Below are 25,143 nucleotides of genomic sequence, written 5' to 3' on the forward strand. Positions count from 1 at the left end.
AAAATGATTAAGATATTTCCAGTTATTGAATTAAAGAGCAGGTCCAGGAAACGTTCCTTGGCTCAGTAAATGAACATATATCCCCATCTCCACCCACCAAGTGCAGTGAGGAACACTGCTTGCCTGTGTGTGCTTTGGTTTATTTCTGTGTTGAATAATTCCTTCTCTTGAAATAGCTCAAATAATAGAGAAAAAAAGCTTCTGAAGGTTCTTCTCTCCCCGACACATGCAAAGCATTAAGATTACATCTGCTACAGTTTGAAAGATAGAGCTAAAAGCAGTTACCCAAGCGCAGTGACAGCCAAGTGAGGCAAAGCTTGTTATGGGAGAAGTGTAACCATAGCTCACAAGCGAAATACCATGGCCTTCGCAGACACAACACAAACAGCCACGCCACCAGCAAGAGCTAAAGGGATTAATCCCAAAGAATAGGATTCTGATCATTAAAAGTGAGTCTCCTAACTGTGTCACTCTGAGAGTTATATAAGCCTGTGGATGCTCCTCCCAGCTGTCTTTTCACCAAACTGAAACCAATAAGTTATGTAACGATTCTAAAAAACATTGAGGCTTGAAAAAAAATTTTTTTTTAACACAGCCATGAGAAAAAAGGAATTTGCTGGGCAGATGAGATATTAGGTTTGACACATATTAAATTAAACCAAAATAAATCCTCACTCTTTGATGCTGGAAGAACACAGATGAAGAACCAACATTGCTTTGGGATATTTAAAATCAAGGATGGTCTCATTACCCCGAAGCTCTAGCAAACAGACTTACAGCCGCCAGCAGACACTTTTGGAATGGTAACGGTAGAGAGTGTGAATTAGGCAAGAATGGTGATAACGTCTAAGACTGGAGGGAAAACAATACCTTGGTGCCCTGGGAAGGAAATGCTTCTTCAAAATCAGCGAGGATTTGCTGTCCTAACTCAGTCTGGGCAGCTTTCACTCTGTAGGGAAAAGAGAACATGTCATTGCCTGGTGTAATTTTCATATATCCATAAGTAATTATGCAAAGACTGATCAGGCTCAGAACTGCTGAAGTCTTTAGAGATCGTCCAGGGAGTGGCGAGTGGTGGCTAGATAAGAGAGGTCACATACTAGTTAGTAGCAGATTTATGACCAGGACCCAGGCATCTGATTTATTCTCATGATGGATTTTCTATATCCCAGCTTTTCTAGGCCAACCCTCACCTGGTGTAAGGGAGTATATGTTCATCTTTACAAGGTGTCATCAGGGGGTAGTTATGCTGTGGGAAAATGCTATATAAAAATGCCCAATCCAACAGAAATCCATCTTGGATTACTGCTATAGCTGCGCCCCTGCTCCTTGGAGTCCAGAATCAGGAGGGCTCCATATTGCCTCAGAGACGTTGCTTTTTCAACCTGGAAGTCAACATCAGGATCATAAGTTTTAACAAATGAACAAGAGGAGGGGCACCTGGGTGGCTCAGTCGGTTAAGCCTCAGACTCCGGTTTGGCTCAGGTGGTGGGATCGAGCCCTGAGTTGGGCTCTGCACCCAGCAGGAAGTCTGCTTCAGATTCTCTCTCCTTCTCCCTCCTACTTTCTCTCTTTCTCAAATAAATAAATAAACAAACAAACAAACAAATAAATAAATAAATAAAATCTTAAAACAACAACAAATGAACAAAAGGAGGGACGCCTGGGTGGCTCAGTCAGTTAAGCATCTGCCTTTGGCTCGGGTCATGATCCCAGAGTCCTGGGATCAAGTCCCGTATCAGGTTCCTTGCTCGGCGGGGAGCCTGCTTCTCCCTCTCCCTCTGCCTGCCACTCCCCCTCCTTGTGCTCTCTCTCTGACAAATGAATAAATAAAATCTTAAAAAAAAAAATGAACAAAAACAATGTTTTCTAAAGTAAAAAGAAAAAGACCTGAAAGATAACATGAGCTGTTACTTGGGAGTGAAGGCCACTGAATGAAGACTGAAGTTCACTCAGAAGGCTGGCTAACAACAAAAATGAGCTCGAAAGGGGAGGTCAGTACTTAACCTGGCAGTCTGCACGTCTACCAGGAGCTCAAGAAATATCTGTCGGCTGAAACGAGAGGAGCTGGGGCGTGAGAAAGGAATTGTGCGTGTCAGCACCACCTGCAATGATCAGGTCCTCCCCCAGCTGCCACGAGCTGGACGACTCGTACCAGCCATTCCCACAGAGCTGACTGCCCTGAGCCTGAGGCAAATATTTTACCTTTGCTAAAAGCACCATAAAATAGTGTTCTTCCTTTTTTGGTCTCCACCCTGTTACTTTGGAATTAACTTTAAAGTTTCTAGAAATAACAAGCAGCTCAAAAGCACAATTTCTTTGGCTATTCGGCAGTGGCTGGCAACCTACTGAGAAAATTTTTTTTTTTTTAGTGAGGGGATAGGCAGGACCCCGAACAATCTGTTTTCTTCTGTGGCATAGTTATAATACTTTCCAGGGTTTTTCCACTATCTTCAAAACTTTTAAAACCACTCTTACAGGGGGTTTGCAGCCTCTTTAGTCACTCAGTGACAGAGATAAGGCTATTACTGGAGTAGCCCCCAGATCACAACCAGGGCCATCCACCTAGAGTTGTGGAATGGACAATGGGAAGTGTGCCCTGAGTGTGAGCTCTGACAGGAGAGGAGAACATGCTTTTGTAAAACTGTACCTTGGAGGTCTTGTGACTCCACATAACGGGCCAGGCAGACAGCCTCCCCTGGTGCCAGGTCACAAGACAGAGCTTCCAGAGCCTCCAGCCCCTCTGTTTCTACTTGCCTCTTGCCAGCACAAAGAGAGCACCACTTCCTCCCTAAGCCACAGGGACAATTCCTGGAGGGGAAGTTCTATGCCCCCATCAGGGACATTCCGTCTCAGTGGTATGAAGCTCCCACCTCTGCCTCTTACACCCTCCCCCCTCATTCCGTAACTCTATATTCTTACCAGGGTGCCTGAAAAGACAACCAGAGCCTATGGTAAGGCTTGGCATTTCCAGAGTACAGAAGACAGGGGAAGTACCAGAGTGTGATTTGCAGATCCCCTTGCCATCTTCTTCAATCCATTTTCAAAGTCACGTCTTGAGACAGCCTAGACTTAGCTATGCCACCAGTGAGCCACGTGTAAATAAGTCATTTCCCTTACCTAGGCCACAACTAAGAAGATTTGTGAAGTAAGAGGGTACATGCCCATGCAGGCCTGGGCTGGATGCCCCTCACTCTCCTCCTCTCTGGGACTGCTTATTCCCCAGCACCCACCTTTAGAGCTAGCTGGCAACAGCAGACACCTTCACAGGCGGCTGTAAGCTGGAGGGATAACTACTGTTGGAGCAGAAGAGTGGGCTTCGGAATATAAATGTTTCCAAGCATAGTTTTCCAAGTGTCCATCAGTGACTCAGATGAAAGAGCAACCATTTCCCATACTGATATTAATGACAACAACTATAAACCCCAACCATGACTCCATGCATTTTCAGGGTGAGATGTGAATAGTAGTCTTTACCATCAGTTGCCTAAACAGGATCCTAGAAAGAAGTCAACACTAAAAGAACATCTTCAGCCAAACTCCTTCCTCTTCTAACAAGGAAAAGTAAGTTCCTATTGTAAAGAGATGGGACCAACTGAGACTCTGTTAGCAGAACAGAGTTGATCTACCATAATTTCCATAAGAATGACTAAGAAATTTATCTACAACTAATAGAGAACAAATAAAAATTCCTCCTGGTATCCAAATAAGCTCAGTCCATTTAGATGATGGTGACAACTCTGTGTCGATCACACTTAGGAAACAAAGGAGTCTGCTGCTCAGAAAGGAAGTCAACCAATGACTTCTAGCATCCTCCATGCCATTTGACGAAAGGTTGTTTTAAGGTGACCTTTCCTGGGACGCCTGGGTGGCTCAGTCGTTGAGCGTCTGCCTTCGGCTCAGGTCATGATACTGGAGTCTTGGGATCGAGTCCCACATCGGGCTCCCTGCTCAGCGGGGAGCCTGTTTCTCTCTCTGTCTGCAGCTCCCGCTGCTTGTGCTCTCTCTTTCTGACAAATAAATAAATTTAAAAAACCAAAAAACAAAGGTGACCTTTCCTAAATGTGTTATCAGTTTGCACAATGGGTGGCAGCAGAAGGATATAGCAAAATATGAAAATTATTTAGACATTTGTAGATAAAGTAATCTGATGCTTCAATTACCTTGTGAATGCCTCAAGGGAAACGCCCTCAGCTCCTCACAATAAACTGACCTCCCAAATACATATAGTTTGTACTGGACAGAATGGCTTATTAGTTAGATAAGTCAGACGCTCTATTTTCAAACAGATAGGCTCTATAAAGAATCCGAATCCGGGGGCACCTGGGTGGCTCAGATGGTTGAGCGTCTGCCTTCAGCTCAGGTCATGATCTCAGGGTCCTGGGATCGAGTCCCGTATCGGGCTCCCTGCTCCTTGGGAGCCTGCTTCTCCCTCTGCCTCTCTCTCTCTCTCTCTCTGTCTGTCATGAATAAATAAATAAAATCTTAAAAAAAAAAAAAAAAGAATCCGAATCCGGAATCTTAAGCGTGATACAGTGGGACAATGAAGTACAACCCTTATGCTTTTGAAACTGAAGTTCTGGGCGCCTGGGTGGCTCAGTTGGTTGAGCAACTGCTTTCGGCTCGGGTCATGATCCTGGAGTCCCGGGATCGAGTCCCACATCGGGCTCACTGCTGAGCAGAGAGTCTGCTTCTCTCTCTGACCCTCTTCCCTCTTGTGCTCTCTATCTCTCATTCTCTCTCTCTCAAAATAAATAAATAAATAAATCTAAAAAAAAAAAAAAGAAACTGAAGTTCTTTCAGAAAGAACTTGTCAAAGTCACACAGCTAGTCGGGCCTTTTCATTCTCTAATTTCTTTCATTGCTACACCATGCGACACCCCCCGCCCCCACCAACCTGCCAAATATCTCTCACACCTAAGAGGTTAGCTATAGCCCTGAAAAATATTTTTTAGCTCAAGAGTTTTACGGGTTTCAAGAGAATGCAAGAATCTTCCACTCTTTCTCAGGAAATATTGACTGATTACCAGAGACATTTGCTTTCATGGATATTCTTAAGCCAGGAGGCTCTGAAATGTAAAGATGATATTAAAGAAAAAAGTCTTTCCCTCAATGCTACATTAACATTTAAGCATTTTCCAGAAGGGTAGTTGGAAGAAATAGCTATATTCAAATCAAAGTCCATGAACTTCATATTTCAAATGTACAGGCAAAAATTTCAGAACACAACCTTTCATGTGACTTCTATGATTTATAGACAGCAAGCTATTAAATTGGAGAAACTAAAGCAATTCATAGAATGGAACTCTGCTGCCTTCTCCCCTGCCCCCAACAAATAGCTATTTCTATCATTTCCAGATGGTTCTACCATCACTATGCAAACATAAGGGAGGAGAATTCACCAGAAAAGATGCTAAAAATAAGAAATCTGGACTTTCCTCAAACTTTTAGTACCTCTTGAAAAACAATTGTAGTCAGGCACTGAAAACCAGATTTCTTCTCTTGTGTTGTTTTTAGTGTTACTTAATAACACATATTTACTCTGTATTAACCTACACAAAATTTTTGCAAATAGAAGCTGTTAAACAAACGAAAAGGAAAGTAAGTCCTCCTATTTGCAGCAATCCTACATGATAATGAATGTTCAGAGCACCAAAATATATTGCTAGAATGTTAGATTTTCTCATTTTAAGGAGAAATGTCTTACAACAGTGATCACAAAGTTCCTTCAAATTTATAAAATCGGGGGCGCCTGGGTGGCTCAGTCGTTAAGCGTCTGCCTTCGGCTCAGGTCATGATCCCAGGGTCCTGGGATCGAGCCCCGCATCGGGCTCCCTGCTCCGCGGGAAGCCTGCTTCCCCCTCTCCCACTCCCCCGGCTTGTGTTCCCTTTCTCACTGTCTCTCTCTGTCAAACAAATAAATAAAATCTTTAAAAAAAAAAAAAATTTATAAAACCGCCTCTTTGAAAGAGTCCTAAAAGAGTACATCCTCTTATTTGTCCCTACATTGCCTTTTTAGAAATAGAATTCAGTTCTGCCATATTCCTGCCATCCAACAATGCCCATCCAACACAACGGATTGAAAACCAACTCCTCCACAGATCTCCTTGACCTCATGGTCATTGTCTTGGTAAGGTTCTTATCTTTTCTGGTCTAGAACATAGTCTCAATCTCCAGTCCTCTATATCTACAGCCCATAAGACTTTTACAAAGCACAAATGAGATCACGCCCCTCTCTGCTTAAGATCTTTCACTGTCCACAAAATAAAGAACAGACTCTTTCGCAAGGTATATAAAATGTGACCCTATATATGCAGACTTTCACATTCCGGTGTCTCCCAAAGTACCATGATGTTCTCTCTCTCCTATTTTTCCTCCTCTTTTCTTGTCTTGCTGGAAAGATCCTACCTATTCTTTTAAGATCAGATGTGACCCCTGCCCTCAGCCCCTGAAGGCTGAGTCTTTTAGTTCCTCTTCTGAGATCCTGCTATTGCTTGTACAGCATCTACCAGTTTTGTTGGATCTATGCTATACTAAAGTTTTCTACTAGTGTCTCTCTTCTCCACACAACAATGGTGAACTCCTTGAGGGCAGAGAGTATGTATTTCTTACTTTGTACCTTCAGTACCCCAGTACGGGCCCTAGGACACAGAAAGTCCATAGTATGTATCTATTAGGTAAATGAAGGAAAGAATAAGTGAATGGGAAAAAAGATCAACTCTGGACTGTCACAAGGGTAAGGGGAGGTGATAGTGCCTTCCCTTCTCCTCCTCCGTCCCCTGAGAATAAGTCTGCCTTCTCCAACCAAGCTTCCTTCTTTCTGGCAGCTCATAAGGCTCTGTTTGTCTGCCCCCCTGGCTACATCATGCCCCCAGTGTGATATGGCGATCGGCCAGTTCTAAGTGTGAAGGAGTTAGGAAGGATGGGGGAAAGGGTGGTGATTTCCCTAGTATTCTGCCAAGCTCTGTTCTTACATTCTCTAATAGTTCTCTGGCATTTCCACTATAAGATGGCACACTGAGCACATGTTGCAATCTCCCCTTCCTGCCCCAGATCCTTAGAAATAATAAAAAGGTTTTAATAAAAATCCAGAACCAGGCAAGAAAAGAAGTGGCATGCTAGAAACTCAGGACTGCCTGGTAGCACAGGATTGAAGAAGGAAACCACTGCTGAAAACTGCTTTTCAAAAAATGAAAGACATGACGGTAGTGGATACCAAGAGCAGGAGGGGCCCTGAAGTAAATGCCAGCAGAGTATTTGGGCTCTTGGAAGATGAGTAATCATAAAACTGGTGTCCAGGTCTGCATCCCTGCCTTGAATGCTCAGGTCAAGAAATGGGTATGGGTCTGAGAACCCCCGCAGTGGCCAGAGGGCTGACAACATCCAGGCAGATCAGGGAGCCCCCAAGCCCAGAAGATTAGCCACTGGCACATCCACCTGGCAGCCCCTCCAACTCCAGCCCCACCTCACCTAAGAAGAGCTATCTGTGGCCCTTAGCTGAGCAGCACATACACCCCTCTCCCTCACCAGCAGACGGCAATAAAAGAGCATCCCTGATCAGGATGACAGAGAATCTCAAAGTCAAAAATGAGCTTTCAGCTAGAAATCACCAAACACTGGACGAATGCTAATGCCAAGAAAGAGTCACCATGTTCAACAAACCGAAGACCTCCTACCAGAGGACAAAGAAACAGAACAGGCAAATCAGAGCTTTAAAATACATATAATTTGTGGGCCTGGGTGGCTCAGTTGGTTGAGTGGCCAACACTTGATTTCAGCTCAGGTCATGATCTCAGAGTCGTGGGATTGAGCCCTGAGCCGGCCCCACGCTCAGTGCAGTCTGCTTATTCTTCTCCCTCCTCCTCTCTGCTCCTCTCCCTGCTCTCTCTTCCCTCTAAAAGTAAATAAAATCTTTAAAAACAAACAAATAAATAAATAATAAAATGCATATAATCTATATTCCCTGAGAGATTTAAGAGGATATTGTGCCTGTGAAAAAAGAATCAACTAGAGATCCTGAAGATTAAAGTTGGATTGCTGAAATACAAACTCAACAGTTGGGCCAAACAGCAGAATGGGCACAACTGAAGAATATATTAGAACAGTAAGACTGAGTTGAGGAATTCAGCCTAAAAAGCGGGAAGGGGGGGACGTGGCGGGGGGAGATGCAAAGTATGAAGGAAAAATTAAGAAATATGGCAGCAGGGGCACCTGGGTGGCTTAGTCAGTTAAGCGTCCAAGTCTTGATTTTGGCTCAAGTCATGATCTCAGGGTTGTGAGATCAAGCCCCATGTTGGGCTCTGTGCTGGGCATGGAGCCTGCTTAAGATTCTCTCTCACCCTCCCCCTCTGCCTCACCCCCTCTTCCTCCTGAAAGAAAGAAAGAAAGGAAGGAAAGAAAGATAGATGGCAGATCTAGAAGTTCCAATATTCACGTAATAGGAATTCCACAAAGAGAGAGCACAGAGAACAAAGCATAGAAATTACTCACAGAAACAGAAGAAAATGATTTCTCAGAACTTAAGAAATTCATGAGTCTTCAGACTAAAGATATGGTAAGTACAGAGCAACATAAAGGACAAGAGATCTATATCCTAGCAAAATTCCTGACCAGCCCCCTTCCCCAATCTCAAATGCTTCCAGGGCAAAATAAAAATCAAATGAAAATAGATTATCTTCTAAAGGAGTAAGAATCAGATTGACCAGATTTTTTTTTTTTTATTTGAGAGAGAGAGAGCGAGCGAGAGAGGGAACACAAGCAGGCGGAGTGGGAGAGGGAGAAGCAGGCTTCCCGCTGAGCCGGGAGCCCGATGCAGGACTCGATCCCAGGACCCTGGGATCATGACCTGAGCTGAAGGCAGACACTTAACCGACTGAGCCACCCAGGGGTCCCCAGATTTTTTTTTTTTAAAGATTTTATTTGTTTATTTGTCAGAGAGAGAGAGAGCACAAACAGGGGGAGCAGCAAAGGGAGAAGCAGGCTCCCCACTGAGCAAGGAGCCTGATGCGGGACTCAATCCCAGGATCCCGGGATCATGACCCAAGCTGAAGGCAGACACTTAACCTATGAGCCACCCAGGCATCCCATATTGACCAGATTTTTAACAGGCAACAAGAAATGCCAGACAATAGATTTGCTTAGTCTACCATACAACAGCCAATGGTAGAAGCAATCTGTGTGTCCATAATGGAAAACAAAATGTAGTATGTGTATGTGTGTGCGTGTGTGTGTGTGTATATACACAATGAAATATTCAGCATTAAAAAGGAATGAGGGCGCCTGGGTGGCTCAATTGGTTAAGCGACTGCCTTCGGCTCAGGTCATGATCCTGGAGTCCCTGGATCGAGTCCCGCATCGGGCTCCCTGCTCGGCAGGGAGCCTGCTTCTCCCTCTGACCCTCCCCCTTCTCATGTGCTCTCTCTCTCTCATTCTCTCTGTCTCAAATAAATAAATAAAATCTTTAAAAAAAATAAAAAATAAAAATAAAAAATAAAAAGGAATGAAATTCTGATACATTCTACAACATGGATGAACGCTGAAATATTGTACTAAGTAAAATAAGCCAGACATAGAAGAACAAATATTGTATGATTCCATTTATATGAGGTACCTACACTAGCCAAATCACAGAAACATAAAATAGAACACAGGTTCCCAGAGGTGGGAAAGGAGGTAATGGGAGTTATTCTTTAATGGATAAGAGTTTCTGTTTAGGGTAATGAAAAAGTTTTAGAAATAGAAGTGGTGATGGTCGTATAATATTGTGAATATACTTAATGCCATTGAGTTGCACATTTGAAAATTATTAACATGGTAAATTTTATGTATATATTAACACAATTTAAACAAAAGAAAAAAAAAGAAGAAACCTGAGACCAATTAATTACCATGGAAGAAATCGTAGTGAGAGTCAAAGATCTGCCTTTAAGAGAGGTAACACACCCAGATGGTTTTACAGGCGAGATCTACCAGCTCTGACAATGTATTAACGTCCAGAATATATAGAAGCAATAAGAAAGGAATAAATAATTCAATAGACAAAAAGGTGATTATAAACAGGCATTTCAGTAGAAATGCAAACAGCCAATAATCAAAAGAAAACTAGTCTCAATAGTCACCAGGGAAATGGAAATGAAAGGAACACGATGCTATTTTTCATCCACCAGTTAAATAAAAAAGGAAAACTGACAATATAAAGCATTGCTGAAGGTACGGGGAAGTGGGTACTCACATACTGTGCAGATGGTACTATAAAACAGATAAAGCCTCTTGCGAGGGCAAATGGGCAGTGGTTATTAAAATTTTAATTGCATTTTACCCATGACCCAGAATCTATCTTAGGTAGGTATTTATAGATGTGCGAAAAGGGATAGCTTTTAAAAATTAGAAGCAAACAATCTAGTGATATGAAAATGGTTAAATAATCTGTGGTATGTTATACTACGGAATTCCAGGCATCAATTTAAAAAAACGAGGTACGGCGCCTGGGTGGCTCAGTCGGTTAAGCATCTGCCTTTGGCTCAGGTCATGATCCCAGGGTCCTGGATCGAGTCCTGCATCGGGCTCCCTCCTCAGTGGGGAGTCTACCTTTCCCTCTGCCCCTCCCCCCCCATTTGTGCTCTCTCACACGGTGTGCACTCCCTCTCTCTCGCAAAAATAAATAAATAAAATCTTAAAAAAATAAAATTAAAAAAATTAAAAAAATAATAAAAAGAATGAGGTAGGTCTGTACATATCAATGTGGAAAAATCTCTAAAATACATCGCGAGGTTAAAACCAAAAAGTAAGTTTCAGAATGAAGCATATGGTGTGAAACCATTTACTTAAAACCAAACAAACCAACACCACAAACTGAAACTACAGATTTCTGTAAATCACAGATAAAGATCGAGAGGAATCCACATTAAATTGGTAACAGTCACTACCGTCACTGCCTGAAGCACTAGGATCTCAGGGAGAGCTAAAGGGGACTTCAGTTCCATCTGTATATTTGACTTTTTTAAAAATAAAGAAAATGTATACCTCTATTACATAATTACTTACATGATTAAAAATACAGAAACTTAAGGAAAAAGAGGCCTGTAGTAATCAGGCCTGATTAAGAAGACAGAAATGCTGTTAAGGGCCAGCCCCTTTGTCTCTTCTTTGTTCAAGAAAGGTCAAGATTCATCAATTTTGATCATCTCTGCCGCCTCAGTATTCTCTCTGCTGCTATTTCAAAAGACACTGAATTCACTCCCCTCTTATTCTCCTTTAGAATCTTCATCTTCCTTCTAAGCATCAGGCTTTCTTTCTATGACTCTGAATCTGGGATTGAAAGTCGACAGAGGTAGGAAGAAGAAGCTAAGTCATTGTTTTGTCTCATCTTAAGTTCTAGTGGCAAATGAGACTTTCCAAAAACAGCCACACCCACATGCTCTTTTCGTCAATGGGACTTTGACATTCCTCCCACTGAAGGGGTGGGAGAGACTACGTTCCTTCCTCTCTAATCCTGGCTGGCTTGTGATGACAGGAGTGACACTATGTGATTTCCAAGGCCTAGTTCTCTTGGGAGGTTCATTCTTGGGACCCAGCCACCTCACCATGAGGAAGACCAAGCAGCCCATGGAAGACAACTCAGCTGAGCTCCCAGTGGACAACAAGCACCAACGTGCCAGCCATGAGAGTGAGCCATGGATCCCTCAGGCCCCTCCCTGACCCACCCCAGCCGATGCTGCATGGAGCAGAGGTGAGCTGTTCCTGCCGAGGCAGGTTAAATTACATGAGTGAAACACCTCTTGTTATAAGCCTTACTAAGTGTGGTGGTGGCCTGTTATAAGGAAAGAGACAACAGGAACAGTTTCCCTCACAAATGTGGACAACCCTTAACTCACCAGCTGCCCCTCCAGTGATGCCAGGCCAGCAACTATCTGACAGAGATTGCTTTAGAAGACATGGTAGGGAGCTGGAAAGGGGTGGAATAGACATCTATACCCCACAGAGTTACATCAGATGACATCTGAGGGTCCTTCTTACAAGAAGATTCTGCAGTGAACATACTGAGCTAAGTGCTGAAGCGCATTCTAGCGCCATCTTTTCCCAAAGCAGAAGACTGTCTTCTCCAATGACCTTTTACCTTTCAGAAAGCTGCCGGATCTGTGGAATTCCCATATACTTGTGGAAGTGCTCCAGAACATTCATCACACCCTGAAGAAGGTTAGCAACTTCTCCATACTGTCTTCGCCTGGTCATGGCTCTGCAAGGAAATAAGAAGCTGAGAATGTAGAAAAACACAAAGGACACAAGATACAGATGTGGATAGGGCGCCTGGGTGGCTCAGTTGGTTAAGCGACTGCCTTCGGCTCAGGTCATGATCCTGGAGTCCCAGGATCGAGTCCCATATCAGGCTCCCTGCTCAGCGGGGAGTCTGCTTCTCCCTCTGACCCTCCCCCCTCTCATGCTCTCATGCTCTCTGTCTCTCATTCTCTCTCTCTCTCAAATAAATAAATAAAATCTTAAAAAAAAAAAAAGATACAGATGTGGAAAAACCTACTCTGGGCTACAAAACAGACTCCAACTCAATGTGGTAACCATTTACTGAGCACTGAGTATATATGGGCTTGCACACTAGAGGTTAAAAAAAAAAAAGACCTAGCCAAAATCGTCAAAGTAACATCGCTCAGTAAGAGAGACAGAGCCAAGCACACATCTGATACCAAGTGGGATAAACTGAGTTCTAAACAGAAACACACATTATGTGCTATGGGAGGTACAAAAGAATGTGTGGGTGATGGATTCTCATTGGGTGGGGGTAGGGAATGTGGGAAGACTATGGATTTGGGTTGGGTACTATGGGATTAGCAGACTTTTGATAGAAAATAGGGATAGGAATGTTACTGTCTGAGGATTACAGCATATGGGCAAACCAAACACATCTTCCCACGATACAACAAAGGGCATTCATAGGCATTTATATGTTAACTCAAATCTGGAGGTTTTAAGCCAATATTAAGCAACTCTCCCAGATATGTCTACTTTCCCTATTACTAAGGTTAATGAAGCTTAAATAAAAGGATGCTAATAAAAGCAACAGTTACACACACAAGGAAAGTCAAATTATTAGACCTAAATTTTTTATTAGGGTTGGACTTTTAAATTAAATGTGTAATATACGACTTCCCTTAAGAGGCATTAAAAAAAAAAAAAAGACATTTAAGAAGACAGTACCAAGTTCGAACCAATGTGTTCGGGTGCTACTGCAGCCTGGTCTGATAGTCTGGTGGCAAGGGACATCTGGAGCATCTGGAGCAAGGAACAAGGACACTGCTCTTCTAGCCTCCCACTGGCTGGCTCATATCTCTGATCACTACTCGCAGGAGGACAGACCAGGGTTTGCTGGAGCTCATACAATGCCCGGAGAGACCAGGAAGGGTCTGACCCTGTCCTCCTCCCAGCTTCAGATGCTGCATCTAAATTTCTATGAAGATGTTCTTTCTCTGTCTACATATGAGACTCTACTGAAGCTGGGGCAGGGGGAATTCTCAGCCGTGTCAGAATCTTGCTAGTAAAAGAGGCGTTTGGATTGCTTCTTGTGGTAAATAACCAGCTCTTCCTTTTAACACTACTTCTGATGTCCTCATGCATCATTCCCTACAGCTCCTCTATAAACCAAACAGGATGCTACAGTCTTTGAAAAAGTGGGTTGAAAAAAAAGTGGGATGAATGATAAATCAAGACTTTCTTTTTTTCTTTCTTTTCTTGCTTGCTTTCTCTTTTTTTTTTTTTTTTAAGATTTTTATTTATTCATCAGAGAGAGAGAGACAGAGAGAGCACAAGCAAGGAGAGAGGCAGAGGGAGACGCAGACTCCCCACCCAGCTGGGAGCCTGATGCGGGGCTCGATCCCAGGACCCTGGGATCATGACCTGAGCCGAAGGCAGACGCTTAACCATCTGAGCCACCCAGGCGCCCCTCTCTCTCTTTCTTTTTTAAAGCCCTATTTCTATACAGAACATCCAACAGCACTGCAACTCAGCCCAACACAAGTAGGAAGACTTGCCAAGGCAGGGGCTATAGGGAGAGATTATGGTCCTGAATGACCTTGCTGGCCTTAATGGTAGACACCTACCACATTTAAATGAGCCGTATTCTTGGAATCATGAATCATCCTCCACATGCTATCTGGGTCCCTTCCACACTCACTTGCAACTCACTTCAAACTTTCAGGTGTTTGTTACATTTTGAACACCAGAGGGCACAAAGCCAAATGTAACTAAACACTTGAGACCAATTTGCAGAAAGTGGGGCAGGACAGTGAGCCTTCCCTGGCTGAGGAGTAAAATACCTATGATGCCATTTTCTTTACATGGCACATTCACTTCCTGTGGACCCCAAAGAGAAAGCTGACGCTGCTTACTCGAGGGAATCCACGCCACCTGCTAACATGTGCAGGTGGTTCAGCGTTGTGATTGAGGTGGTCAGGTGGCGTTTGGCATGATCTAGCTGCTTAATATCGCGGGTGATTTCTTTAACCTAAGTAGTGAAAAACCACAGGAGAAAAAGGAAGAAGGTTAAGAAAGATGTAAATCCATTTGCAAGTAGCTCCACAAGAAAATAAGGCAAATGAAACAAGGGAAAAAACCCTCAGGTTAGCTCCTGGAGAAAACACATACATTCTCATCACGTATAAAATCAAAATACCTTCCAATCAGTCCATTTAAATCTCATCTGGCATTTCTTCAGAAGGCTTTACCCAGGGGTTCAAAATCTTCAACTATGAGAACAAAATGAACTTTATTTTTCACCCCAAATGGAGTGATCCAAACAGCAATTTAGTATGGAGCTTATAGGGTCCAGGAGCCAAGTTTGGCACATATCCTCTTGAACAAGGTCAGAAAAGTATGCCTTCTGATAGGGGGGCTACCAGGTTCGACACAAATGGACAGTATTAGTCGGCTAATTCTGTTGAACCGATCTTTATTCATGGAACTAGGGTTTACTGCCCGAACCCCAGCAAAGAAAGACTTGCCCTCAAATCTCAAGAAGACTAAAATAACATAACATATGCCTAACATGTACTGTCACAGAGGAGAGGTGAAGTCGTCAGGAGCAAGAAGATAATGGGGGAAGTAAAATTCAGACAGTGTTCACCCAGTAGATCCAAGAGAAATAAACTCTGTACCTGGAATACAAGTATATTTCAGTCACTAGAAAAGTACATTCAGTAATGAAGTGGGAACAATTCTCCAACTTTACTAACATCTAGGTGGAATGTTCCACTGAACTGCCTGAGTTCATGTTGACCAAGAAACTTTCTGAAGAGCAATTTGGTTTCCCGGGTTCTTTGATACCTGGAAGGAAGGGAGTGCCCTGGACACTAGGCACAAATATTCTAGTCACTGGAAAGACCTATCTCCCACTAAAAGTGAAAAACTTGGTGGTGAGTTAAGTTCACATGATCTGATTTTTCAGAGTCTGATCACCCCATGTGAACCCATAAAGTAAAGATTATGACCCTCACAGCTTCATTCCACACCCACAAACCTGCTAAGCTGACCTGGATCTTGGCAGTAAAAGTCTCTCTCATGGGGAATACCCCATCAAGCCCACTCTCCCTGTAATTCTCAGGCCATCAAAGTATCTTTATTTCTATTCCCTGCGGGTGGGGGTAGGGAGGTGGGAATAGGTTAAGAACTTCTTCACGGAATAACTGAGCTTAGGGAAAAACAGGATCAGGAGTGGTACAGCGAATTAGTACAGGAGTCTGGTCCTAGAATCTGATAACCCACTTCCAACACTGAAATCATCGCCTTCTCTACAGAAAAATCCCTGCACCTCTTATGAGCTTCCTTAGCTCCACTGCTAACATCAGGAGTCTTTAACTATTGCATGAAAAGTCAGAGTCATCTGTGACTCTACTCATTCCTACATCATTAGTCAGCCACTAAATCCTGAATATTCTTCCTGTGCCTCATCACAAAAACTGTCCCTTCCTACTCATCCTTCAGGCCCTCCCTGGAGCTCTGCACCAGAAGTGACTGGTCTCTCCATTCTCAGTACCTCCCGTCTCCCCATCACATATCCTGTGCTTCCCTAGACAAACCGAGCTCATGCAAAGGATGCTCAGGTCAAAGTCACAGAGATCATTATACAAATAGGATACCCATAGTTAATGTACCTTAACTGTTAGCCAGGGGCAGCCAAAAAATGACAGAACATGACATGGCAGGTTTTGGAGTTAGGCAGCTCTAGGGTTGAATCTCAGCTCTTCCACTCACCAACTTTGTCCTAGAATAAGCTACTTACCCTGAGTCTCAGTTTCCTCATTTATAAGATGAGTAATCATAGGGGCACCTCGGTGTCTCAGTCAGTTAAGTGCCTGCCTTTGGCTCAGGTCATGATCCCAGGGTCCTGGGATTGAGCCCTGCATCGGGCTCCCTGCTCAGCGGGGAGACTGTTTCTCCCTCTCCCTCTGCCCCTCCCCCCTGCTCGTGGTCTTTCTCTCAAATAAATAAATCTTTTTTAAAAAATGATTTTATTTATTTTTTTGAGAGAGAGAGAAAGCATGAGCAGGGGGAGGGAGAAGCAGGTGTGAGAGCCAAATTAGATTACTTATAAAGGATATCTATGGCATAGTATTTGGTACATTGAAGGACTGCAACAATTATCAGTTCTCTCTTCAATCCTACCTCTTCTTCCCTTTAGCAAAGCAATAGCCAGGAGAGCAAACTGCTTTAAAATAAAACATCTCGCGGTTCGACGGCCTGTGGATGGTGCTGAGGCAGAGCATCCTTGGGGAAAGAACCACAAATCCAAATCCCTCTCTGATGACATACAGCCTCCCCTCAAAGACTATTTAATTCTGTGACAAAGCACAAATATTAGTATTTTTCCTCTGATGAAAGGGTTCTGTTCCTTTGACCCCTCATTTGGCAGTTAAGGCCCATAACACTGCCTGCCTGGGAAGAACAGGAAGCGCTAACGGTAAGAACAGCAACAACTGATCCTTACTCAGGGGCCATGGCTGTCACACACGATCTCATTTAATCCCCCCAATTCTATGATGTACCCAGACTATTATCTCCATTTTACAGTGATGAAACCAAGGCAGAGATGGGTTCAATAACTTGCCACAGCTAGTAAGTAGAGGGGCTGGATCCCAACGCAGGCAGCCTGCCTGCAGAGGTCATGCTCTCCACTACTCAGTCAAGCTGCCCGTCCCCCTCCACTCCATATCCTTCCCTATCGTGCCAAATGGCCACTGAAGAGAGCTGCAGGATACACAGAAATGTGACATCAGCTCTGTTCCTGTAGTAAATTAGAAGAGGATATAGGGCGAGAAGACGGTAAGGATTTGGGAGTTTTTGTAACCAAAAGTAGTAGGGGGGAAAATGACATTAGTAATGACTTCAGTCACAAGCCTAGCTCAGTGCCCCTCATACATTTAATTCTTCAACAATCCTTTAAGGCAGGTGTGATTGTTCTTATCTTACAGTTGAAGAAACTGGAATTCAGAGACAGTTCAGAGACATGACATTACGTGGTCAGAATGTGAGCACAGGAGCTAACGTTTTATAGTGAATCCCCCCTCCCCCCCATGGAGTAGGAGTGGGGGAGGCTGGATTCTCGGTGAGCAGAGAGGCCTCCTGAGTACATCACCGGGGAACACAAATCTGTCAAGGGGAAACTTAATCAAAACCATAAGCACGTATTGTGGCAGGAGACATCCTCCCTCCCAGATCCTGTACCATTTTTCACCCTATACCAAGTTACATATCGTATATCTTAACTGAGAAATACATGATATATACAAATGCCAGAGAAAGGAATCCAAAATGACTAGAAAACTATTTTTGGGAAAGAAGAAGGAAAATTTCCTATTTAAAAACAGGGCTGCAAATGTAGGGCAGCAGGAATGGTGAGTCACGGCATGTCTAGCAGCTCCTCTTGAATCGATCTGGAATGTTCTCACAGGGCTTGCTTTAGAGATGTGGGTGCTGTGGTTGACAGCGAGTGGGAGAAAAAGCCCAGTAATTAGTATGACTGGACAAGAACCTAACTTCCTCTTCAAGTGCAAAAAAGTTAGGAAGAAACCTAAACTCACCATTTGCTCTGATTTTTCTGCTTTGTCTTTGATATCTTTGATTTTGCCGAAGAGTTGCTGAATAGCTTTCTGGGCCTCTTCAAGTGCCTAGAATAAGAGAAAAACACAACAAACAAGAAGCAACACAAGACAGTACCAGTCACTACACAATAATCAAGTCTAGTTTCAGAAGAAAACTACCATAAAGCTCTCTTGACTCATTGTACTTATGTAGACAATTTTACTGCACCAAAGCAGTAGACAGACTCTAGGATTTGGATACAGGCAAATACATAGGATTCTTGCCAACCTGAATCATAAAGTTTTAATTTAAAAACGATCTCCCTCCATCTCAGGGATTACATGTTTTTAAGAAAATTTTTTTATTTGTTATTATTTTATTTATTAAATTCAGTTAACATATAGTGTATTATTAGTTTCAGATGTAGAGTTCAGTGATTCATCAGTTGCATATAACACCCAGTGCTCATTACATCATGTGCCCTCCTTAATGCCCATCACCCAGTGACCCCCATCTCCCCACCTTCCTCCCCCCCAGCAACCCTCAGTTTATTTCTTATAGTTAAGAGTGTCTTATGGTTTGTCTCCCTCTCTGATTTCGTCTTATTTTATTCTTCCCTCCCTTAGGGATTACTACATGTTACTGATAACACATAAACAAGACATGCACATTTGTGCCTTTTTGTGCATGTGTATGTACATGCACACAACCATAATAACCGTCAAAGCTTGTAGAGAGACACAGGTGGCTATAAGTTGGGAGAAACTATGAATTTAGAAAGTTCTAGAAGGCTGTACTTTCAACAAAATCAACTGTACATGGGGATTCCAGGACTGTGGCAAACCTTAAAGACATTTCTAGTACCCCGTTTGGAAACCTAGGACATGAAGTTAGAAAGGGACACTTAAAGCTAACAGTGTGCCAAATGTTTCTACTGAAAAACCTAGAAGATGGATGCCATACATGAAAAGTATGATAAGCCACGATCGCTTCTGTGAGTAGGAGAAGCGGTATTTGGGGAGCTGTCAGGGTGCTAAAACCACACACGTGCAGGACATATGTACTTAGAAAAGATGCAGCAGCCAGAAGAAGAACTCATTCTGCATTTCATCAAACACACTTTACTGATTTTGGATTGAAGAGCGGTCTGTCCTACCCGGGCCTCACAAGCCCTCTCTGAAGGTAATGATAAGGCCAGTGTAAGCCTAGAGCTGTGTGTGGCCCTCTCAGCCTGCACAGGGAAATAGCCAGCCTCCCCGAGAGCTTCCCACAGAAGGAAGAGGAAAGCAGAGCCGAGACGAAGGGAGAAGGACAGAAGCCCTGACAGAATGATTTGGACTTCTGTGTTCAGCTGTACCCAATGAAAAAGCTGCCTCTAAATCCTGAACTCATACGTCTTTTATACTTTAAAAACATCCCCAAAAAGCAAACTTGGGCTGGCTTCCTCTGCGGCAAATTCCTTCCTTGCTGGAGGCAGGGCTTGTGTCTTCCTTTCCTTCGTAGGTTTCCCAGGCTGTCCACTTCTTCTGATACTGGGAATCCTTGCTGCTTTTGGAGTTCCTTGCCCCGTGTGTGGCTCAATTGCAAACAGGAGTTTCACACGCTGAGCTGTTGCACGTGATTGTATTACGGCCTCTAAAATGCATGTCCAGGGGTGCCTGGGTGGCTCAGTGGTTAAGCGTCTGCCTTCGGCTCAGGTCATGATCCCAGGGTCCTGGGATTGAGCCCCACATCGGGCTCCCTGCTCCGCGGGAAGTCTGCTTCTCCCTCTCCCATTCTCCCTGCTTACGTTCCCTCTTCTCGCTGTGTCTCTCTCTGTCAAATAAATAAATTAGATCTCTAAAAAAAATAATAATAATAAAATAAAATGCATGTCCAGAAGGTCCTCTGAGAAGCCATTCCTTGAGCCCATTGTGGCCGAGTCTGAGGGTACACTATTCCAGCTGCGGCTTGCATCCCCTCCTGGGGCAGGCCAGGTCAGTGTGTGTTTTCTCTGCTGGATCGCTTCACTTGTATCTACAAAGGTTTGTGAGCAAAGGAGCTTTTATACTTGTGATTTCTGCCACCTGGGCACAGGATTTTAATCACCAGAAAGTCTGGTCTTCGAACAATAGCTGGCATTGCTATCAGATCCAAAAATTCCTAACTTGGGAAATGTTACCGAAAAAGCAGGAAACGATCGAAAGACAAGGTGGAATGGAAATGGGTCGCACTGAGCAGCTCCTCTCAATCCCATTCTGCCCCAAGAGGATGCCTCACTCAGCAACCTTCCCTCCTGGTTTCCTGCCATCCTGCTTTCTCATTCTAGGATTCAGGCCCCCGAAACAGCTGTGGTGGTGTGAGGAAGCCCTGTATTTTCCAACCAGCAGGCAGCAGTGAGGCCCGCCTCTGCTGTCTCACTCTGTGTGCATGCTCTCTGGGTATCCGCTCCCTCATCTGCAAAGTGATGATGATGGCACCTACTTCCATGGTTCTGGGGAAGATTCAATGACATAACAGGTGTAAAAAACTACACAAGTATTAGGTTTATTTCCAGGGCTCAGGACTACCCAAGCAAATGCATGCCTGCATCTCTGCATAGACACACAGAGACATGTATATATAATGTCCCCTTGACCATACCTTTCCCTCTCAGCATGACCACGAGGCCTGCCCACTCTCTGACGCTTCCTACCCTAAGCCACCCCCTGAGCGAATCCTCGTCCACTCATTCCACTTCCCCGTCCCCCCAAGAATTCTCTTCTTCATTTCTAATATTCACCTCCTCAAAACCAGCATACAAGCAAGATTCTCTTGAGCGCTGCTTACTACCATCCCACCCAACTTCAGATTTCCTAAGATTATGACAAACCAAGTTCTAACAAAATTAAAAGGATAAAAAGGAATAAAATATCAAATGTCCACTTACAACCAAAGGAGTGAAATTTCAAAATAAAATGTTCAACACAGCTACTCATAGTGTGCAAACCTTTGTTGTCTCCCATGGCCTCGTTCAAATGCCACTTCTTCCCCTTCCCTCCCAATACCCTCTCCTATAAACACGCGGCACACAGTGGAATCCATTCATCTGGGTGCCTCTGATCCTTTATGCATACTTAACATTTATAATAATTTTTTTGTGAATGTGTCTTTTGGTTGGACCATGACATTCTTTTTTTTTTTTTTTAAAGATTTTATTTATTTATTTGAGAGAGAGAATGAGGTAGAGAGCATGAGAGGGGGGAGGGTCAGAGGGGGAAGCAGACCCCCCGCTGAGCAGGGAGCCCGATGCGGGACTCGATCCCGGGACTCTGGGATCATGACCTGAGCCGAAGGCAGTCGCTTAACCGACTGAGCCACCCAGGTGCCCGGACCATGACATTCTTAAAAGGCACGGACCGTATCTCATTCATTGTGATTTACTGGCACCAAGGGCAGCACCTAGAATAATACAGTAGGTGCTCAATACATGTTTATTAAGTTGAATTTTAAAATCAATCACGGTACACACACACATGCTCCATCTTTACTCTCAGGATAGTCAGGCAACAAACATGTTAGCCACAGTAGTTATGGCCATACCAGCATTTCAACTGAAGACCTTCTTTCAAGCAACATAATTCAGTTTTGCAATCCTCCCATACTGAAAAATATACCGGGTTAATTAACCTAGGAAATGAGACAGGTTTTAACTTACCATGCTATCAAATTTTGTAAAACTGTAGCTAGAGTAGTAAATTACTTATACACACACACACATATATATACTTCACAAATAAACATATATGTGTATATATGTATATATAAAATTGCATCTACCTCAGAACCTTCCATATATTCCTCTCCTTTCAAGAAAGGCATTTTTCTTTTTTTTAAAGATTTTATTTATTTGACAGACAGACAGAGAGGGAACAAAAGCAGGGGGAGTGGGAGAGAAGAAAAGCAGGCTTCCTGCGGAGCAGGGAGCCTGACACAGGGCCTGATCCCAGGACCCTGGGACCATGACCTGAGCCGAAGGCAGACGCTTAATGACTGAACCACCCAGGCGCCCCAAGAAAGGCATTTTTCTATGATTGTCTTTGAATAAAAAAACTATATTTTTAGATTATTTCAGATATCTGTAAACACTAGATTACAATTTTTCCTTCTGAAATAATTGTTAAATCACTGTCTTTTGCCCATGCTGCTCAGGAACTAAAACATATTTTAATATCCACTTTACTCAATCAATAAACACCATACTAGAGATGCAGGGATAAAAAATGTAATTCCTGCTCTCAAGGAGTTTATCCCTAATAAGGCAAATAGAATAATAAACAGTAAAAACACTGAGACATGATAATGATATGTTCAGAATGTTGTGGGAGCCCAGAGAGCCCACTGCCAACACCAGCTTTGTCTGTTTGTTCGTCTGGTAGGAAGAGAGAAAGAGAAGGAAGGAAGGCCCACAAATTCATCCTGAAGAAGATCACAACTTTACACGCTACCATTTAGGCCAGAATGTTTTAAAATAAGAGCAGTAAGAGTAGTGAGTACTTTAAAAATGCTATTTTTCAAATCTATATTCTATCACAAATTCTCACTTCCCAGCCACGCAGGCCTTCGGTGTCTTCACTGTCACTGACTGAAGACAACCTGTATCTGAATCGTTACTCTGAATTCCTGTGGCAGTTATAGTCTCAACTGCATTAGTCAGCATTTCATTAATTCATTTCTTCTATCATTCAACAAATATTTATTTCTTTATTTTTAAAAGATTTTATTTGAGAGAGAGAGAGCACAAGCAGGGGGAGGAGCAGAGGGAGAGGGAGAAGCAGAATCCCTGTTGAGCAAGGAACCCGATGTAGGGCTCGATCCCAGGACTCTGGGACCATGACCTGAGCTGAAGGCAGACGCTGAACCGCCTGAGCCACTCAGGTGCCCCATCAGCAAATATTTATTGAACATCTTCCGTGTACCAGATATTCCTCTAAGCACTGAAAACCCAATGGCAGATGAGACAGACATGGTCCTTCTCCCTGTCCTCAAGGAACTTACTCCGAGAAGTGGCAGGAGGGGAGAGATACTAGAAAAACAACTAACTAAAGAAAGAAAGTAGAAAATTTCAGAGAGGGACAGGTGTGTTGGAGGAATTAAGCAGGGTGGTGGGAGAAAGGGAGATGGTGGTCATAGAAGAAAGAACATATGCACTGGGACCTGCAGGATGAGGAAGAGTCAGGATTTTTAGATCTGGAGTAAGAGAATTCCAAGTAGAGAGAATAGCAAATAAAAGATCCTGATGCAGAAAAAGACCTCGGTGTTTTGAAGGACCAAAAATAAGGCAGTGGATGGCAGGGTTATCAGAGTGGGAAGTGCTAGTAATTTGGAGAAGCAGGCAGGCACTGGAGCCTGGGGTGGCCTCAAAGGCCTGGTGAAATCACGGGATTTTGTTCAAAGTGCGAAGAGAAGCCACTGAAGGATTTTAAACAAGGGACTGGCAAATGGTTTGCATGTGTAAAAGACCGCCCTGGTGGCTATGTGGCGGGGACCGTAGAGACGCAGGAATGAAAAAAGAGACTGCTGGGAAGGGATGCCGTGCTCTAGGTGAGAAACAGGCCAGGTCTAGAGGAGGCCGCCAGCGGTGCTGGGAAGAAGTGGAGTGACTGGGATTTCTAGGAAAATCTGAAGTCCCTGCGGGACTCATTGATGACTGGATGTGGATAATGAGGGAAAGGAAAGAATCAAGGATTACGCCTCGGGCTCTGAGCGCAGCACGGAGTCTGCCCGTCCCTCCCCCTTTGCTCCTACCACCTGCTTGTGCACGCGCGCTTTCTCTCATACAAATAAATAAAATCTTTTTTTTAAATGTATATAAATTAGGATAGAGAATGCCACTGAATTTGACAACAGGGACGTTGCTGATGACCTTGACAAGAGCAGGTGCAGTGGAGTTGAGGGGATGAAAGTGGAGACGAGTACAGAGCGGGGGCCAGAACACAAAATATTTACTATCGGCTCTTAGCAGGAAAAGTCTGTTGACCCCTGGGGTAGATTATTGTTTCAAAAAGTGTTTGCTATGAGAAGACAAGAAAAATGGGGCAACAAATGCAATGAAGGGAAGACATTTTGAAGATGAGCGATGCTTGCATGGGCCAAGTGTGGGAATGATTCAACAGAAGAGAAGTTGATTCGGGAGGTTTGGGGGCTGGTAATGGGACAATTAGAGACTAACTTTTTTACAATGTTCTTATATTATTTAGTGTATAAGTATTAGCTCTTGGGGTGCCTGGGTGGCTCTGTTGGTTGGGCGTCCAACTCTTGGTTTTGGCTCAGGTCATGATCTCACGGTCATGGGACTGAGCCCCGAGTCAGGCTCTGCACTGAGCTGAGTGTGGAGCCTGCTTGGGATTCTCTCTCTTCTCCCTCCGCCCCTTCCTCCCGACTCACGTGCTCTCTCTCTGTCTCAAAAGAAATGTATTAGCTCTCAAACAGGGCTGTAAATGTCCTTTAGAGTGTAGACCAAGGACACGGCTGGCATTCTTATATCCCCTATAGGTTCAGGCAATCACCCATGCTGGTTGCCAGAAGGACAGGTCCAGTTTATGATTACTGTCTCGGTATCAGCATTAATAGCTCCTTCTCACTCTGAAAAGTGACTCTGGTGATTGATCATCTATATGTCACATCACCTACAACGTCTAACCAAAGCTAGAGCAGAGCTGGAACTTGACAAAAACTTGCCAACTGACTAAAACTGTCACGGGGCACTTCTCAGAAGAGCAGCCGTGCTGAGACCACTACTCTGAGCGAGGGGTGCTGACATCCCTGCCTTTCCCTAACCTCAGACACACCTACCAGCAGTGGTTCAAAAACACAGTGCCATGCTTTCTGTAACTGTTATCTATTTGGCAAATACGGAGTCTCATGCCCATGATGCTGCAAGGGGTCAATAAATTCTAAACCCTTCAGAGTCTTCTAAAAAATGACAGGTCATGGTGTAAAAAAGCACTACCTGAAAGGCAACCGCCCACCAGAAAGGTCTGACTTTTTGGGGCACACCTTGCACAGAATTCTGTGATATCGATCATGTCATGCACAGTGATG

General features: G+C 43.7%; 1 protein-coding gene across 8 annotated transcripts in view; it reads right to left on the reverse strand.

The window, feature by feature from the left end:
* Nucleotides 1-25,143, reverse strand: part of VPS53 (VPS53 subunit of GARP complex) — a 140,997-nt gene that overhangs the window by 85,994 nt on the left and 29,860 nt on the right. For 7 of the 8 annotated variants that reach the window (XR_010408670.1, XR_010408673.1, XR_010408671.1 and 4 more), the window contains exons 5-8: nt 18,081-18,167; nt 14,394-14,509; nt 12,116-12,235; nt 871-949 (exon numbers count right to left, since the gene is read on the reverse strand). Coding sequence is in view for 3 of the 8 variants with exons in the window: in XM_045889581.3 (XP_045745537.1) it covers nt 871-949; nt 12,116-12,235; nt 14,394-14,509; nt 18,081-18,167 (402 nt within the window). In the remaining 5 variants the exon portion in view is untranslated. Of the gene's footprint in view, nt 1-870; nt 950-12,115; nt 12,236-14,393; nt 14,510-18,080; nt 18,168-25,143 lie in introns of those variants that run through there. The other variant, XM_064583161.1, reaches the window with a different exon arrangement.

This window comes from Mirounga angustirostris, unplaced genomic scaffold, assembly GCF_029215605.1.
Source record: "Mirounga angustirostris isolate CCGP_5_RB_7025 unplaced genomic scaffold, mMirAng1.0.hap1 SCAF_17, whole genome shotgun sequence".
NCBI lineage: Eukaryota > Metazoa > Chordata > Mammalia > Carnivora > Phocidae > Mirounga > Mirounga angustirostris.